General features: G+C 50.9%; 1 protein-coding gene across 1 annotated transcript in view; it reads left to right on the plus strand.

Annotated features, from left to right (window-relative positions):
• The window catches only part of PLB1 (phospholipase B1), a 124,228-nt gene that overhangs the window by 87,148 nt on the left and 19,669 nt on the right, over positions 1 to 17,411 (plus strand). Inside the window, exons 39-45 of the mRNA XM_036263445.1 lie at positions 722 to 822; positions 2,401 to 2,482; positions 3,146 to 3,250; positions 4,294 to 4,389; positions 4,909 to 4,980; positions 11,294 to 11,359; positions 17,205 to 17,265. Of these exons, the coding sequence (XP_036119338.1) occupies positions 722 to 822; positions 2,401 to 2,482; positions 3,146 to 3,250; positions 4,294 to 4,389; positions 4,909 to 4,980; positions 11,294 to 11,359; positions 17,205 to 17,265 (583 nt within the window). The remainder of the gene's footprint in view (positions 1 to 721; positions 823 to 2,400; positions 2,483 to 3,145; positions 3,251 to 4,293; positions 4,390 to 4,908; positions 4,981 to 11,293; positions 11,360 to 17,204; positions 17,266 to 17,411) is intronic.

Here is a 17,411-nt window from a genome sequence, read left to right on the forward strand (position 1 = left end):
GCAAGGGCTCCTTCCCTTTCTAGAGGTTGGGCCTGCCACAGGGAAGCTTCATTGCATTTGGAATCAGCCCAGAAAGACCTGAGGCCTGAAGAGAGAAGGCAGTGTGCGCACTGATAGCCCCGTTCCCCCAGTACCTGGGACATACCTGGTGGCAGCAGCTGGGTGGCTCCCACGCTGGGCACTACACTCGGGGCCACCCCGTGTGTCCAGAGCAAGCCCTTCTCTGGTCCAGTACCCAGCAATGGGCTCTGTCCCCACCCCTGGTATAGGCAGGCCACTCCTATACTCCGACCACCAGGTGGTCCTCTGGGTGGCTGAGTCCTGGGGTCTGCTCAGCAGAGTTAGTCCAGGTTGGGCTAGAGAGGCATGGTCAAGGGCTGCTGTCCTGGCAAATAGGGTATCTGTCCCACTAAATTTAAAGCTAACAGAGTTGGGGTCACTGGCTGATGGCTGAACGGAGCTGCACTCGCAGCACTGAGCCCCGGGTCTGCCATTCCGTCCCATCGCAGGAGGTGCCACGCACACTGAGCCCATGTGGGCACACGGCCTGCAGGATCCTAGGTGGTAGCCCGGTGTGGGTGCCCCTGCAGAACCGCACTTGGGGATGTCTGAGCTGGAGTTCTGCGGGGACCCTAGGGCCTGCTCCCACTTCCCAGGGCCCTAAAGCAGCTGGAGGGAGGAACCCCGGGAGCCCCTCTCTCACCCTCGGCCTCGCTCTCAGGTGCCCAGAGCCCTGGTCAACCTTGTGGACTTCATGAGCCCCAGTGTCATGCGGCAGGTGTACCTGGGAAACCCAGACAAGTGCCCAGTGCAGCAGGCCAGGTAGGCAGGTGCTGACTGTCTCCTACGGAGGAGCGTTCACCCCTGGGCGGGCTCACGCAGCGGTCACTCCTTGGCGTCTTTGTGACTTGGTCTGTCCATGTGCCCAAGTCTGTAAAGGGGGCCTTGTACCAGAAGCACCCCTTTCTGGGAGATTGGAGCCATGCCCCGCTTCTTACCCAACCTCTGTGACGTGGGGGAGCCCAGAGGGAGAGGCCAGGGCTGGGACCAAGCCAGAGCTTGAGAGATGGCATGGCCTAGCCTGTGCAGGGACAGCCTGGGCTGGTCACACTGAAGCAGAGGTGAGGAAATGACCTGCCCAGTCGAGTCACCTTCAGCGGAAGAGAATTAGGGAGGGAACTTCCAGTTGCGAGTTTTTGTTTCTTAAGCGGGAATGAGGTGTTGAATGTGTATTTTATTACTCTTCATGTCCTGTATGCACGTTTATTTAACAAATACTTTTACAGAACTGACTGTGGACCAGGCACAGTCCTGAGTGCTTTAGATCCTCTCTCTCTGTCTCTCTGTCACTCTCTCTCTCTTTTGGATCCTCACTTGAGGATATTTTTTCCATTGATTTTTAGAGAGGGTGGAAGGGAAGCGGGAAGGGGGAGAGAGAGAGAGAGAGAGAGAGAGAGAGAGAGAGAGAGCGAGCAGAGAGAGAGGGAAATATCGATGTGAGAGAAACACACTGATCGGTGGCCTCCCAGGCACTGCACACACCCCAACTGAGACCGGGGATCAAACCTGCAACCCAGGTACATGTCCTTGACCAGGAATTGAACCTGAGACCCTCCAAAGAGCTCACCAATGCTCTAACTGTGGAGCAACACTGGCCAGTATGATAATATCTCTTTTTACAGTAAGTCTATTTTATGGGCATGAAATAATTCATAACAAAAGATACAGTACCAACTAAGTGCCAACTAATGAGGTGTCTGAGGGCATGAGCCTTGGAGGCCCCCAAAACCAGCTCCAATAACAGAGGCTGCACTTTTATTTTATGTTAAAATATTAAACATTGCGCCCTGGCCGGTTTGCTCAGTGGTTAGAACATTGGCCTGCAGACCAATGAGTCACGGGTTCGATTCTGGTCAAAGGCACATTTGACCAGAATGTCAAATGTCAGTTGTGGTTTGTCCCCGGCCCTGGTTGGGGTCTTGTGGGAGGCAACCAGTCGATGTGTCTCTCTCGCATCAATGTTTCTCTCTCTCTCCCTCCCACTCTATCTGAACAAAAATGGAAAAATATCCTCAGATGAGAATTAAAAAAAAAAAATTATATATATATAATTAAACATTGCATTTTCATTGCCTAAATTCATTTGTTCAGCATAATTTACTTCGGGCCCAGTGCCTGCAGTCCACTACTTGTACTCTGTTAGCATGAGAGGGTGCTCATCCACGCACCCTTGGGAACCCATCGGCCCCCGTGTCAGGCCTAGAACCGGCCCTGCGTGCATGCATCAGAGCCTCAGGCGCATGTGCTCCTACACCCAAGCTCCAATGAGCTGCCCCGTGTGGCAGAGCCAGGCCTGACCCGAGCGTGGGCTCCAGGTCCTGCCTCCCTCTCTCTGTGCAGCGTTCTGTGCAACTGTGTCCTGACCCCTCGGGACAGCTCTCTCGAACTGGCCAGACTGGAAGCCATCACCAGAGCCTACCAGGTGAGACCAAGGAGGGCACTGTTTGGTGCGCTCTGCCCCCCTCAGTGAGCACACCAGCCCAGAGATCCCTCGGGGAGACACACAGGAAAGGGAAGAGCTGTTCAGGGTTTGAGGGGGGACCTCAACATTGGGGCCCCTTCCTGTGTCCCACCTGGCTGAGGTGTCTCAGGCACCCGGCTGGAGTCGTTCCAAAGGAATCTAGGTGGCAAAGCCCCCATGGCCCAGCTGCCCATGATGGCTTAACCCCAACGCTTGGCCTGAGAAGGACAGTAGCATTGGGTGTCCCATGGGACCCCCTTTCCCACTCCTGCACCCTGGGGGCCCAGCTGTGCCCTCTCACCTCCTCACCAGGTAGGAAGGCTGCAGGTCCCAGCCTGGGGTTCTTTGGAGACTGCTCCCAGGTTTTCATTCCTATGAGACTTCCAGCCTGGTCCTTTAGAGCTTGCAGTTCACTTAAAGCAAAACAAAAAGATGACCCGACCTGTTTCTAGTTCTCTGGAAAGAGCTTTGCAATCAAGTATTTGCCTGCTCAAGGGAAGTGCTGAGTCAGCACCCACCCCCATTTCCCAGGGAGATGGGGACTCTGCCCACCACTCCCATCCTTGCCCAGTGGGCTTGGGCATCTAGGGCCTGTGCTGAAGGCACCCGTGGGTGTGTCCCCAGAGCAGCATGCGTGAGCTGGTGGAGTCAGGCCGCTACGACACGAGGGAGGACTTCTCCGTGGTACTGCAGCCCTTCTTCCACAACATCCGGCTCCCCACCCTGGAGGTAGGTCCCTGTCCTCCCTGATGGGGCTTCCAGAGAGAAGAGGACATTCAAGGCAGAAATGTCACATGCTTCCAGGAGAGTGTGAACACAGTGGGAAAGACACGGGCAGCTCTCCAGGGGCAGTCTGGTGGGTGCAGCCTCCTTGAACAGCTGAGCTGCATCCTAAGAGGCAGCCTGATGTGGCAAAGCCGCCTCCATTTTACTGAGCATCTACTATGTGCCAGGCACTGCGCTTGCCATACCTAAAATCTTTGAGGTGAGTTTTCTCATCCCCATATAATGGAGGCTCAGAGATGTAAGTAGCCTTCCTAAAATCATATAGAAAATACGGGACAAAGAGGCAAGATTTGAATATTCACTCTCTGCCACATACACAAAACACTGTAGTCACAAAGGAGGTTCCGGGTATTCAGTTTCCACCCCTGGCTTGCTCTGTGCCTAACATTCTCACTCCGAGCAGAAGAGCTCTGTGAATGGACCAGGGTGGGGACTTGGTTCTGTCCACCTAGGCCTCTATCCTAAGGCCCTCACCTAACTGGAGGGAGCTGTGGGCACCCCTGAGTGCCTCAAGAAAGAGGAGGGTGACATGCTGCCCTGGTATCGCCAGGCCTGCCCCAAGGGTCAGCCTTTTTTTCCCCACCAAGACCACTGGGACCATCTGGCCAATGTCTGGGAAGTAGCTTTTCTCAGCTGGCTGGCCAAGACCTCCTTAGGGAATAGATCTCATTCCCCCAACCATGGCATGGGCCAGGGCATCACACCAATGTGCCTAAAAACCAATATGGCACTTTCTTATTAAATAAGGGATATTGTGGGGCAGAAGGAGGATGGGATCTTGGGGTCACCCAAAGCTATTGATCTGTGGGATCACTTCAATCTCCCTCTTGAGGTGAGCAGACCCTGAAGAAGCCCAATGGCTTGGAGCACCCCCAGGGGAGGAGGGTGTTAGGGGGTCAATCCCAGGGGTCAGACCAATCAGCCATGGCTCCCTCTCCACCCTCTGCGCCAGCAGGATCTTAAGGAAGTCTATTTCTCTCCTCCAGGATGGGCGCCTGGATATGTCTTTCTTCGCCCCAGACTGCATCCACCCAAGTCAGAAATTCCACTCCCAGCTCTCCAGGGCCCTTTGGGTCAATATGGTAAAATAAGTGGGGTGCCCTGGTTCTCTGAGGTTCTAGTCTGGAGCAAAGCACCAGCCCCTATAGAAGGAGCGTGTTTTCGGTCTCCCTTTGCCAGCAAGGCACAGAGGAGCAGTGGCCGGCACGTCTGTAGTCATCTATAGAACTGACACTATGGGGCCTTGCGGTCCCAGGAGTACCACACCCTCTCCTCGGTGCTTTAAGTCTGATGAGGGACTCTCCATGGACACAAGGCAGAGCCCTCACACATATTTAACCTCTTCTACGGGCCCGGCACCGTGCTGGGCAGTTTAAGCCATGTTGCCTCATTAAAGCTTCTCAACGGCCCTGCTGTGTTATGAGGAAGCCGAATCCTAGGGAAGCTGAGACTCGCCCAGATCCCACAGCTGGCGGAGCCCGGAGTGGAAGCCAAAGCCCCTGAAATCGAGTTCAGAGCTTTCCCACGGCAGGATGCTGCCAGGGATGCTCGCTTCCGTGGAAACCGAGTACACCTGTGTCTCTCTTCTCTTCCCCCATCAGCTTGAGCCACTGGGAAGGAAAACAGATACCCTGGACCTCACAGCAGATACACCCCTCTCCTGCCCCACCCAGGTAATAGGGGGCCCGCTTTACCCCTCTCCAGGAACCCCGAGCTCTGACCTGCCTTTCCCCTTCGTGCTCCCCACAGCTTCCCCCTTGCCCCTCAGCTGGAAGCAGGCGGACTTGGGAGGAGGGAAGGAAGTCAGTGAGAATGGACAGGGAAGAAGCACTTATTTTGTTGGAAACGAGGGAAGCAGGTGGGATGGGAGCCTGGGTCCACGCAGAGGTTGAGGATCAGGCTGAGAAAGGCTGGTCCTTGAGCAGGAGAGTCAGGAAGCCAGAGGAAGACAAGAAGGGTTGTGTTTGCAGCGGCACGTGGGGCAGGGGGGAGTCAGCCTGCGGGAGGGGGCCGAGCGCGCAGCCGGCGGGTCAGAAGTTGTGCTTAGCGGTGGTAGAGCCTGAACTGGGAGTTTCCAGCAGGGATAGATCGGGTCAGAGAGGATGGCCCGGGAGTTGTGTGCAGAAGGACATATCCGAGTGGCTTTAGTGAGAAATAAGTGAGGACTCGGCTCCTTTTAGGGAGGAAAATGTAAGTGGTTATTCAACTTGATTTCAGGCCTAAGGGTGGGGGCAGATTCATATGTCCCACTGCCTTCAGCTCCCTCTTCTAGGCCCTGTTTCATAACTTTTTAACCAAATAAGGCCAAGGCTTGAGAGCCCTCAGCAGCAGTAAAAGCAGAAGGACTTGACCCAATCTGGGCGCTGGGTTTCCCTCCTGGGTTGGCGGCGTCACTGGCTCCCACCCTCCAGGCTGAGCAGGGAATGGCCCTGCAGCGCCCGGGTGTCTACCAGGGCTCCAGAGAGGGTGGCAGGCGTCCCGAGACCCAGGCACCCTGTCTGCTACTCTCCCACCGTCTGCCGCCCAGGCCTGGCCTGTTGCCATCAGCCTCATCAGGAGAACCAGAGTGGTGAGAAGAAGGGATGTGGAAGTGAGGGCAGTGGCCGCAGACGGCTCAGGTGCTGGGTCTGGTGCTTGGAGCAAAGGAGATAGTCCAGTGATGCGTCAGCCAGTGCACCATGGATGCCTCCACCATGGTGCCAGGTGTAAATGGTTTACGTGCTCAATTCCGAGTGTGGCCAAGGAGCCTTAGGGCAGGAGCCAGGCAACCTCTGTAGGAGGGGCATTTGGGGACTCAGAGCAGAGGCTGTAAACCATACTGGAGGTAAGTGTTTCAATATTTTTATCACCCATATGGCCATACTGAGCATCACCCATGGAAAACCCTCTCCAATCTGCCCATGCAGCCTTCCATTAAATAGTGAAAGTAGTAACAACCCATTCCAGGGAGCCATCATTGCTCCTCCTCCCCACCAGCATTTATTAAGTACCAGGTTGGAGGCTAGGTACTGGGTCAGAGACAGCCCTGCCACCATGGGCCTCAAGGTGACCTGTGCCACTCTCTGCCCCGAACCAGGTAAGGAGCCCCAACAGGGTGCCGCTCCACCAACACTCAAGCCACAGTGGGCTCAGCTCCTCCTCCTGGAGCGAGCCTGACTGAGCCATTGGTGAGCAGAGGAGAGCAAATCCAGCCTCCTGGACCCATAGAAGCCCAGCCTGGAAGAAATGGTTGCCAGGCAACCCCAGAGCCCATTCCCAAAGGCTCCATCTGTTGGTTAGCCCAATTCTACCACACCAGGCAATGTAGCATTCTGCGTTCCTCAGGCCCATCTGCTCCCTCCCGTGTGCCTTGGAGCTATATAAAGTCCACCAGCTTCTCAGTGTGAGCGGACAGGGGGCAGGTAGCACATATTTTAGTGCTAGCTGTCTCTAAACATAGAGGCCACAGGCAGGCAGGACCCAGTGGGGAGGAGGGCCCGGGATGGATGTGAGCACCGGGAGCTTTCTCAGCCTCCTCCCTGCTCCTCTCCTGCCCGGTAACTGCAGGTGCATCCGCCCGGCCAGGTCGGCACTTAACGCTCCGTGGACTTTCAGGTTGGACAGATGCTTTTACAGCCAAATTTTGAGTAGCCACTCTGTGGACTGTGACTATTGTCCCCTTCCTGCCTTCGTCACCTCTCTGCCCACTCCTTCCCTAACCCAGGGCAGCTGGCGGTGGCGCTGCAGGCTTTGGAGAAAGCAGCTGAAAGACCAGCATGGTCCTTTTAAGCGCTTACTCACTGTGCTCTCTCTAAGCGTTGGTCAGAGGTAACCCTCTCCTCATGAGTGTCCTGGATGTAACAGCACCTCACTGTTCTGTTCTTCTAGTGGCTGCCCCTTCTTGTCTCTTTTTCACAATTTTTATTTATTGATTTTTTTTGAGAGAGAGAGAGAGCCAGAGACAATGGTTGTTGTTCCACTTATTTATGCGCTCATTGGTTGGTTCTTGTACGTGCCTTGCCCAGAGATCAAACCTGCAACCTTGGCATTTCAAGACGACGCTCTGACCAACTGAGCTACCCACCCGGCCGGGGCTCTTGTCTTTTTTAACGACCCTCCTTTCTTCTTCTGGCCTCAAAAATGAGGGCATTCTCCAGCTGTCACGTCCCAGCCCCATTCTCTCTCCTCTCTCTACCCCCACCCCCTCACTCTGAGATTTGTCTACTTCCAGGGTTTTCTGTTAAATTTCTTTATACGAGACTCTCCAATCTGTCTTCATTTCTTTCTTTCCCAAACTCCACCTTAGTATTTCTAACCCTGAAGAGCCGCCTTCCCCTTGGATGCCCTGTGTGGTGTAAGCTTACTCAGATGGCTGCTTAAAGGAGTGGTCAGGGTGTCAACAAAGCAGAAGAACTGAAGAGAGATGCACAGAGACAGAGAGGCAGAGAAAGAGAGAAACCAAAATAACTTCCAGTGATAGTACATCCAGTCTTTTATTTTGGGAAAAGCAGAGGTTTGTTGGATTCCATTATATGTATTGTTTGGTGGTGTTTCTGTTTTGAATCACATGTGGGGGACACTGTGACCTTCAGCGTGCTTCGGACTTCTGAGTCTCCTGCTCCTGCCCTGACTTCACCATCACCTCAAACTCAACAAACTTTCATTCAAAAACTAATTTTTAAGTATGGAGTGTTAAAATAGGAACTAAATATCTGTCTTCCCCAACTCTGTGATCCTTGGGACTTTCCTATTTCTGTCACTATTATTGTGGTTTCCACCGTCCAACAGGCACGAAACCCCCCGCCGGAACCCTGTGCCATGGGATTCTTCCCAGTGCCCCCGCTTCCCATTCCTACCCCCACCCCCACCCCCGCTCAGCTCCCGAGCACTTTGTATGTTAAAGGTTACCTGTTCCTACCTTCCCATCATAAAACAGCAGAGAATTATGTAACCTTAGGATCTCAGCGGGAGAGCCTTGGGGTTCTGCTGACGTAATTCTCATAGACTAAGTGAACTATCCTACCACAGGCCTCCCAAGGCATCACCATAGCCTCTACTTAAACGACTGTCCCCTCAGGGTACAGCTTTTCCAACTGCCAAGTGGCTACCCATCCACAGGTTGTGACATTAGCCTAGGAGGTCATGAACCAGCACGAATGGACTAGAATCAGAAGTCATGGCCTGTTGTGTCCTCTTCCCCCTACCACCACCGCCACCTTCCCTGAGTCTTCTCCTCAGTTCCCTGAACCACTGCTCACAGACCAGCCTTCCAAACCTTGTCTCATGTAATAGGTATGTCTCCTTGGAACGTGGTCCCCCTAGGTGGGTGCCCAGACCTGCCTGTGCACTCTGGTTTGTTCTGAACAGCGCGGAACAGAAAACAAGCCACCACTCCTTCGCTCTGGAACTTTAAACCTGGTGACACAGCCAAGATGAACATGACCTTTTCCCGAGGCCTCTGACTCACGGTGCTGACTCACATCAGGTGGCTGTCCTGGCTCTGCCCCCACCCCCAGGCAGGTCACACCATCTCTGCACAGACTTCCTGGGGCTGGTATTTAAAGGGCTTCACCTTCTACTCGCTAGTGTTGCAAATGGAGCCTGAGAGCCCCTCAGACTAAATCACGGAATCCCTGCTCCACACGGTCCCTCGACTCGAGGCCTCTAAACCACTCTGACTCATGCACACGCCGTGTGGCCTGTGGCCAATAAAACAAGCCCTAGGCAACCCGCCTACCTGTCTCCACTGCCCTGGACCCGTTCTTCTTCCTGCTCTGGCCTCACTCCCTGTCGAATTCCGGTGTCTCCCTGACCTCTGACCTCTTTGACTCAGTCTCCCCTCTCTGGCCCCTCCCCCAACCATTGGATTATATGACCAGCCAGGCTCTCCAGTTTGACTTGCAGCATTTCCAGAAGGGCAGGGCACATCTCTGCTCTCTGTTTTTTCCTGTGCTGGCCACTCTGGGACTAGCTCCAGCACCCAGAGCCTCGGCCCAGTTCAGGGCTCCCTTGAAAGGGGGAAGAAGATTAATTAGCATCCCAGCCCCCACCAAGTCCAGTCTTTGAGAAGCACACAGCCCTAGGTCTTGTGTCTGTTTCTCACCAAGCACTGCACTCATGGCCACACTGTACTTTGACACTTTGCTGCCTCCTTGTAGCTTCACACTCTCTGCCTGGCTGGGCTGTAAGTCTCTGTATCATCCCTTCATCCTAGCACTCAGAGCACTGCTCTGGACACATGGGGCCTCAACACCAGTAGGCCCGTTTTGTACGGAATACACCCAGATTGCCCTCATGTGATGTGAATGTTGGGGGTGCTGAAAACATTGGCTGGAGACAGCCTGGTTCGCCATGGTGACACGCCATTGGAAGGCCTCCTTGGCCCTCCACTGTTGCAGACAGTCCTGGGCACACTTCCTGCCCTGGGCCCTGAGTACGCCTCCAGCCATGTGTCAGCTAGGAACGCTGACACTCAGACGGAAGGAGGCGTGCAGCGCCCAGGAGCCCGGGTCTGTGCTGGGGCCGGGAGTCCCTCTCTTCCTCGCCCCCTCCATCTAACCACACAGGGCCTGACACCGGTGTGAGGAATGCTCAGGAAGGCTGTCAAGTCAGGTCGGGACCTGTGCTCACTTACTACTTGCTCTCTACCTGGAACAGGCCCCTTCCTCACTCTGGCCTCGGCTGCTGTTCATCTGTAAAACGGGGGTTTGGGGGGGGGGCTGCGGACTCAGACTGATGCCCAGCAGGAGCGTGACGGTGTGCATGGGCTCAGACATTCAACAGGAGGAGTGGCTGGGCCAGAACTGAGAGAGGGTGTGTCTCCTGAGCGTTCAGATGCTCTCCCTCCCACTCCTCCTCTGTTGACACCATTCAGGCCCAAAGAGAGCAGAACACACCGAAACATCTCCTGGGTGGGTTCAGCCCACAGGCCGTCGGGTTTCAACCCCTGGAACTGATCTCCAGTGACCTCTCTCCAACACTCTGGTGCTTTCTTCTCATTTCCATTTTATCACCAAACCTTCAGACCCTGGCCCTTCTGCTCCACTGGGTGCGTCTTGGCAGAGCGGACAGCCCTGGGCCTTTCAGTGTTCCCTACCTCAGACTTATTACTCATTCTTCACCATCTTTATGTTTTCCTTTCCTTGCTTTTCCCTGTTTCTCCTTTGCCTCCATTTGTCCTTTTGGATGAATCCATCACCTGCGACGGAATAGATTTGGACTGTCGACTGGGCTTGTGTGAGAACCGATAGTGACCTAGGTAGGGGAGTAGGGAGTGAGGAGGTTGTTCATGAGAAAGAGCATGACAAATATATGAAGCCAACCTGAAGAGGTAAGACATAGTTTGAAGGAGAGGGAAAAAGGGTAATGAAAATAAATTGAGCCTTGGCTGGGTGCTCAGTTGGTTGGAGCGTCATCCCATATACAAAAAGGCTATGGGTTCAATCCCCAGTGGGGGCACATAGAGGAGGCAACTGATCAGTGTTTCTCTCTCACATCAATGTTTCTCTCGCTTTCCCTCTCTTTCGTCCTCCCCCTGTAAAATCAAATTTTAAAATTAATAAGAAATAAATTTTTAAAATAAAATCAATGAATACATCCTTGGGTGAGGATAAAAAAAGTAATAAAATAAATTGATAATCATAACACTTTTTAGACAAGACAAATTGCTATAATGTGACTCTCTTGCCAGAGGAACTACAAAGGACAGAAAACATCATTGTGATGATTAGGGAGAGGTTCATTTGCTGGGGTGAAAACAAAAGGGTAGATCCAGGAATAAAACATACACGAACCCTTTTTAGTCCTTTCCTTGTGCATCCCTTGCCGAAGATGATATATAAAACCCTCCAGGGAGCGAATAAAATTATGTTTATACAGTTCTTTCTATTTGAGTGCAGAAAAATCACGCTAAGTAAATCTAGAGGACTGGATTATTAGTTCTTATCTTTCCTAAGCAACCTTCCATGTTGTCAGTAACCTCTCCTTGTGGTTTCTTTTCTCTCTTAGGGTGAGCCTTTTCTGAGAACCCTCCGGAACAGTAACTACACATACCCTGCCAAGCCAGCCGTCGAGGTAACTCCTGATTCGTGTCTGCCTCTCTCAGGAACAAACCGTTTCCACCTGCCAGTGACTCAGGTTTCTGAGTGTTAGCTTAAGCAGAAATGTACTCTTCTTACATACTGGAAATTGAAATTTTTTTAAAAAATGGACTGAACCACAAAGTTCCAAGATTGTCCTAACACGTTCTCACGTGCTTACGTGACATTAGCAACCAACAAGAGGAAGTGCCCATGGATCCATTTTGTTTGACTTTTGTATATACTTCTTTTCTGATTAGGCAACTCAGCCTTTCAAAGGGTGAAGGGGAGGTAGTAGGTATGATGTGCCATTGACTTCCTGAAAGGTGGAAACTGAGTAGAAAGAATCTCAATGTCAGGGTTGGGCCCAACAGGAAGCTGATACATATCTAGGTGGGTCCCCAAGGCTGGTTTGGTTCAAGTCAATCATACTGGCTCTGAGGAACCCCAAAGGATTCAGGGCCCATGGCTTTAAAGACTGCCCCCCCAAGGATGGCCTGGAGGATCCTGGACCACACCAGGCATTGCAGGACGGGCCTGATCCCGATCAGGTCTGTCAGCCACCAGGACAGGGGCTCAGCCACCAGTTTCAGTGGAGCACCTATGTCCAGTCTTGTGTCAGGGTTAGAGGGAATTCAGAGATGGCTGTGGCCTTGGGGAGTTAGAGGTCATTCCATACTGAGCACCTGCTATGCTCTGGCACTGTTCCAGGGAGATAGAGCAGGCCAGACAGATGGGTCCTATCCCTCACGGAGCTTACAGTCTGTTAAAGGAGGCATTCAATAAATAAGCCTAATGACTTCAGACTGTGGTGACAGCTCCAAGAAAAGTGATATGAGAAAACATGGTGGGGCAAGGGAGGAGTGGCAAGCTCTGATGAGTTGAGCAGGCCAGGCCTCCCTGAGGAGGAAAGATGTGAGCTGGGCCGTGCATGGTGAAAGACGCCAGCTATCTGGAGAGCCAGAGTCCCAGGCACTACCAGGGAACACCAAAGTTCATAAGTGGGGTTGAGTTGGGTGTATTTGAGGAAGAGAAAGGTCAGAGAGGCTGTGAGCATGTGAATGACGTAGAGAATAGGGTGATGTGATCCAGGAGTTTTCAGGAGCCAGATCATCCAGAATCTGAATGCTAAGTAGGAAGGTTGGGTTTTAGGTGGAGAGATGTGGAAAGCCATTGAAGGTTCTAGGAGAAGGTGACATAATCTGGCTCACCTTTTGAAAAGACCTCTCTGACTAGTGCGGAAAATGGATTGGGGAACAGCAGGAATAAATTGAGGAAAGGGTTTTTTATAAGCTAGCCGAAGTGTTGAGACTAACCTATCAGAGAGAATTGAAGACCTGTTAGAGTCTAAGTTCTGGGGTCCCAGCCATCACAGCTTCAAGGCTGGGGTAATGCCAACCATCCAGACTCTTTGGAGTCTCTCAGGCCTACTTTCACCCAACAGAGGCTCATCTCAGGCAAACCATAGACCAAAACTCATTATAATTGAAATGTCAGCTGCATCTTGTCAACCGGGCATTTATTTAACATTTATTTATTGGATGCCAAAATGAAGCAGGTATTGTACTAACTGTTGGGTATATATGGTGAGCCAAGTGGGCCTGGGCCTGCTCTCTGGGGTCTTACAGTCTTATGTCTCTGCTTCTGCTCCAAAAGAGTGAGAAACCCAGGCCTAGAAGGTGTGTGTTTTTTTTTGTTTTTTTTTAATCCTCATCCGAGGGCATTTTTCCATTTTTTGTACAGACAGAGTGGGAAGGAGAGAGAGGAGAGAGAGAGAGGGAAACATCAATGTGAAAGGGACACATAGAGTGGCTGCCACCCGCACGACCAACCAGGGCCGGGGACAAACTGCAACCGAGGTACATGCCCTTAGCGGGAACCGAACCCGGGCCTCTCCGGACCGCAGGCGGACGCTCTAACCGCTGAGCCAAACCGGCCAGGGCTGTTTTGTTTTGTTTTAATACCTTGCTGTTTTAGCCTCAGACAGGTGACATCAACATTACCTGGAAACTTGTTAGAAATGCAGAGTCCTAGGCACCATCCCAGGCCTGATGAACCAGAATCCGCATTTAACAGGACACCCAGGGTTTTCGGGCCGACTGCATTGTGTGGTTCTCCCCTGTGACAGACGAGCAGTTCACATTCCAACCTGTGTCTGTTCATCTGCATGGCGCCTGCTTGTCTCGAGCTCCCCAGCTAGCTGAGATAGTTCTAAAGTACTCACGGTTGTAGAACTTTTTTTTTTTTTTTTAATTGCATTTTCCCTGATATGTGTCATCAGCACAACAAGCGCATTCATTTTTTTTCTCTTTATTTTTTTTTCTCTTTATTGTTGAATGTATTACAGATGTTCCTCATTTTCCCCCCCCCATTGACCCCCTCCTCCCCACTTCAGCCCCCCTCCCACTCCCCTCCCACCTTTTCCCACACTGTTGTCTGTGTCCATTGGTAATGCATATAAGTTCTTTGGTTTATTTCTTCCCACCCTCCAAACCCCTTCCCTTTGAGGTTTGTCAGTCTAGCAACCAATTTGTACTTCTTAATCCCTTCACCTTTTTCACCCATTTCCCCAACCCCCACCCCCTCCCATCTGGCAACCAACAAAATGGTCTTTGTATCTATGAGAATGTTTCTGTTCTGCCTGTTCATTTTGTTTGTAGATTCAATTGTCGATAGATATATATTCATTGCCATTTTGTTTGTTCATATTTTTTATCTTTTTCTTCAAGACCCTTCAACATTTCATATAATAATGGTTTGGTGGTGATAAACTCCTTTAACTTTCTCTTGTCTGGGAAACTCTCTATATGGCCATCGATTCTAAATGACAGCTTTGCAGGATAGAGTAACCTTGGTTGTAGGTTCTTGCTTTTCATCACTCTGAATATTTCTTGCCACTCCCTTCTGACCTGCAAAGTTTCTTTTGAGAAATCAGCTGACAGTCTTATGGGAACTCCCTTGTAGGTAACTAACTGCTTTTCTCTTGCTGCTTTTAAGATTCTCTCTTTGTCTTGAACCTTTTGCATTTTGATGATGATGTGTCTTGGTGTGGGCCTCTTGGGGTTCGTCTTGTTTGGGACTCTCTGTGCTTCCTGGACTTGTATGTCTGTTTCCTTCACCAAGTTAGGGAAGTTTTCTGCCATTATTGTTTCAAATAGATTTTCGATTTCTTGTTCTCTCTCTTCTCCTTCTGGCATCCCCAAGATGCAAACGTTGGCATGCTTGAAGTTGTCCCAGAGGCTTCTTACACTCTCCTCATTTTTTTTTATTATTTTTTCTTTTTGCTGTTCTGATTGGGTGTTTTTTGCTTCCTTAGATTCCAAATTGATGCTTTGCTTCTTGACTTTACCTACTCTACTATTGAATCTGTGTAAATTATTCTTTATTTCAGTTAGAACCTCCTTCATTTCTGACTGGTCCTTTTTTATGTTCTTGAGGCCCTCACTAAGTCCACTGAGGTTCTCACTAAGTTCATTGAGCATCCTTATAAGCAGTATTTTGAACTCAGCATCTGTTAGGTTGCTTATCTCCATTTCGCTTAGTTCTTTTCCTGGGGTTTTGTTCTGTTCTTTCATTTGGGACCTGTTTCTTTGTCTCCATTTTGGCTGCCTCTCTGTTTGTTTCTGTGTATTACTTAATGAGAGATATGGGGCTATCTGAGACCAGATGCTGCTTGTTTGAAAGAATTTAGGAAAACCTGAAGCAGGATCCAAGACAGGCCAATCCTATGGTTAAGCAACTGACAACAGCTTGGGTGGGCCTGAAAATTGGGTGGGCCTGAAAATTGGGTGGGGTGGGGCGGGGCCTCAGGGAATCACCAGGGCGGGGCTACAAGTTTGAGCCAGTTTGCTGGAGTCCCAGATATGGTGGCTGTCTGCAGCCCCAGGGAAGAGCTCACCAAAGGAACAAAGGCCTCTGACAGCACATTTGTCCCGGAGAAAGCCCCCTCTGTAGCCCTTGCTCCAATGCCAAACAGCTCAGTTCTTTCCTATATGTCTTTGGAGCCCCTTGAGCTGCCTCCCCTCCAAGTTTAGAGGGAGTAAGTCCGATAAATCCGTGCGTGGGCCCTTTAAGAGGAGCTGCCTGGGACTCCAGCCCCATCAGCCTCCCTGAGCTTCAGTTCCTGCTGGTTTTCCAGCCAGAGGTTATGGGGACTTCTCTTCCTGGCACTGGAACCTGAGCAGGTGCCTGGTGTGGGACAGGGACCCCTAAGTCCTCAGGGAGGACCTTCCCAGCCGAGGTGTCCTCCTAATTTTTATCTGCCAAATGTGGGTGTGGGACCAGCCCCTCCGCCTCCACCATTCCTACCAGTCTCGGTATGGCTGCTGCTTTAATTCTGTTCAGCTTGAGTTCAGGTGGTTTTGAATGATGGTTGTTCTGTAGTTTAGTTGTAACTTTAATGTGGTTGTGGAAGGACACGATACCATTTACCTACACCGCCATCATGACCAGAAGTCTCAAGAAGCACATTCTTAACTTCAGCAGAACATCCACACAAAAGAAGGAATCCACCAGTGTGATGAATTGAGCAATTGCTTGGAATAAACTAAATTACATCAAATTAAGCAAATAATAGTTAAAAGAAGTTTCATTCAGGCAACCAGTCAGCACCTGTTTGTGGAGCCCCACTGTGTGCTCAGCGCTGGGCTTGTCCCTCAGGCCATCTTGGGGATCTGTGGGTGTTTGGAAGCCGGGGAAGAGATTCTATTTCTTCCCCAGCTTGCTGGTACTGGCCATTTCCCTGCCTTCTGCTTCCCACGCCAGCCCTTCCTCCAGCCAGCACCTGGAAAAGGTGCTTTGTATTTTGTTTTATAAAAAAATTTTTTTAGCCTTGCCAGTGTGGTCGCTGGTTCGATTCCCGGTCAGGGCGCATGCCCAGGTTGTGGACCTGATCCCCAGTGAGGGGCATGCAGGAGGCGGCCAATCAATGTTCTCTCTCATCGATGTTTCTATTTCCCCCTCTCCCTTTCTCTCTCTCTCTCTCTCTCTCTCAAATCAATCAATAAATTAAAAAATTAATTTTTTTTAATTTTAGAGGGAGAGAGAGGAAGGGAAGAGAAGAAGGGAGAGAGAAACATTGATATGTTGTTCCACTTATTATGCATTCATTGGTTGCTTCTTGTATGTGCTCTCATTGGGGATCGAACCCACAACTTTGGCATATCGGGACAACATTTTAACCAATTGAACTACATGGCAGCAAGGTGCTCTGTATTTTTAGAGATAAAGGAATTTGACTAAAGGTATCCAGGTTATAGGCATTAATTTTTACACATACAAGGAATTGGTTGGTTATTAAGTTTAATATCCAAAAATATATACACATGTACAGAAAAAAATATGCAGAAAACAGGAACTATGCAATTGTAAAAATGTCATGTTCCTTTCCTAAAAAAATTCTAATTATTGTTTCAGTTTAGCATTGTAATTAGTGCCCATTAGCTTAACGTTAAACAACACTGCCAGAAACCAGCTATCTCTCATGCTAAGTATCCAAGTCTGTGTCCCCTGGAAGACCACCTGAGCACTGCTTCTCCCCTGCTCTGGTAGGACTGCCAGCCCCACTTAAGAGTGCAGATAGTGGAGATGGGAAAGACTGTGAGTGTGCATGTGTGCCCACCATTATGTGTTTTGTGCATAGGGATAGGCAAACACCTGTTTTCTCCTCTCTCATTTCCCTCGCAGTCCATCTACAACTAACAGGTCTTACCCTCACACGGTCCCCCCACAGTGACATAGTTCTAGCCTCCACCTAAAGTGACATAGCTAGTTCTTGGGCTGATGCTAACTTCCCCGCACAATGAGCGTTGGGCGTTGTGTCTTTCCTCCTGTTGATTTAGAACTGGGGCAGTGACTTCCTGTGTATGCAGTGGAATCCTTCCAACAGCGTTCCCACCTCGGGTGAGTGAAAATGTCATTCCCCACTTCAATTAAGGGCTTTGTGAAATGTCCAAGTGGGGGGAGACCCTACAAACACATCCTGGAGCCTTGAGCAGGCCTGGCTGATGCCCGTGCAATGCAGACCTCAATCTGGTGCCACCCACAAA

The sequence above is a fragment of the Molossus molossus genome, unplaced genomic scaffold, assembly GCF_014108415.1.
Source record: "Molossus molossus isolate mMolMol1 unplaced genomic scaffold, mMolMol1.p scaffold_m16_p_15, whole genome shotgun sequence".
Taxonomy (NCBI): domain Eukaryota; kingdom Metazoa; phylum Chordata; class Mammalia; order Chiroptera; family Molossidae; genus Molossus; species Molossus molossus.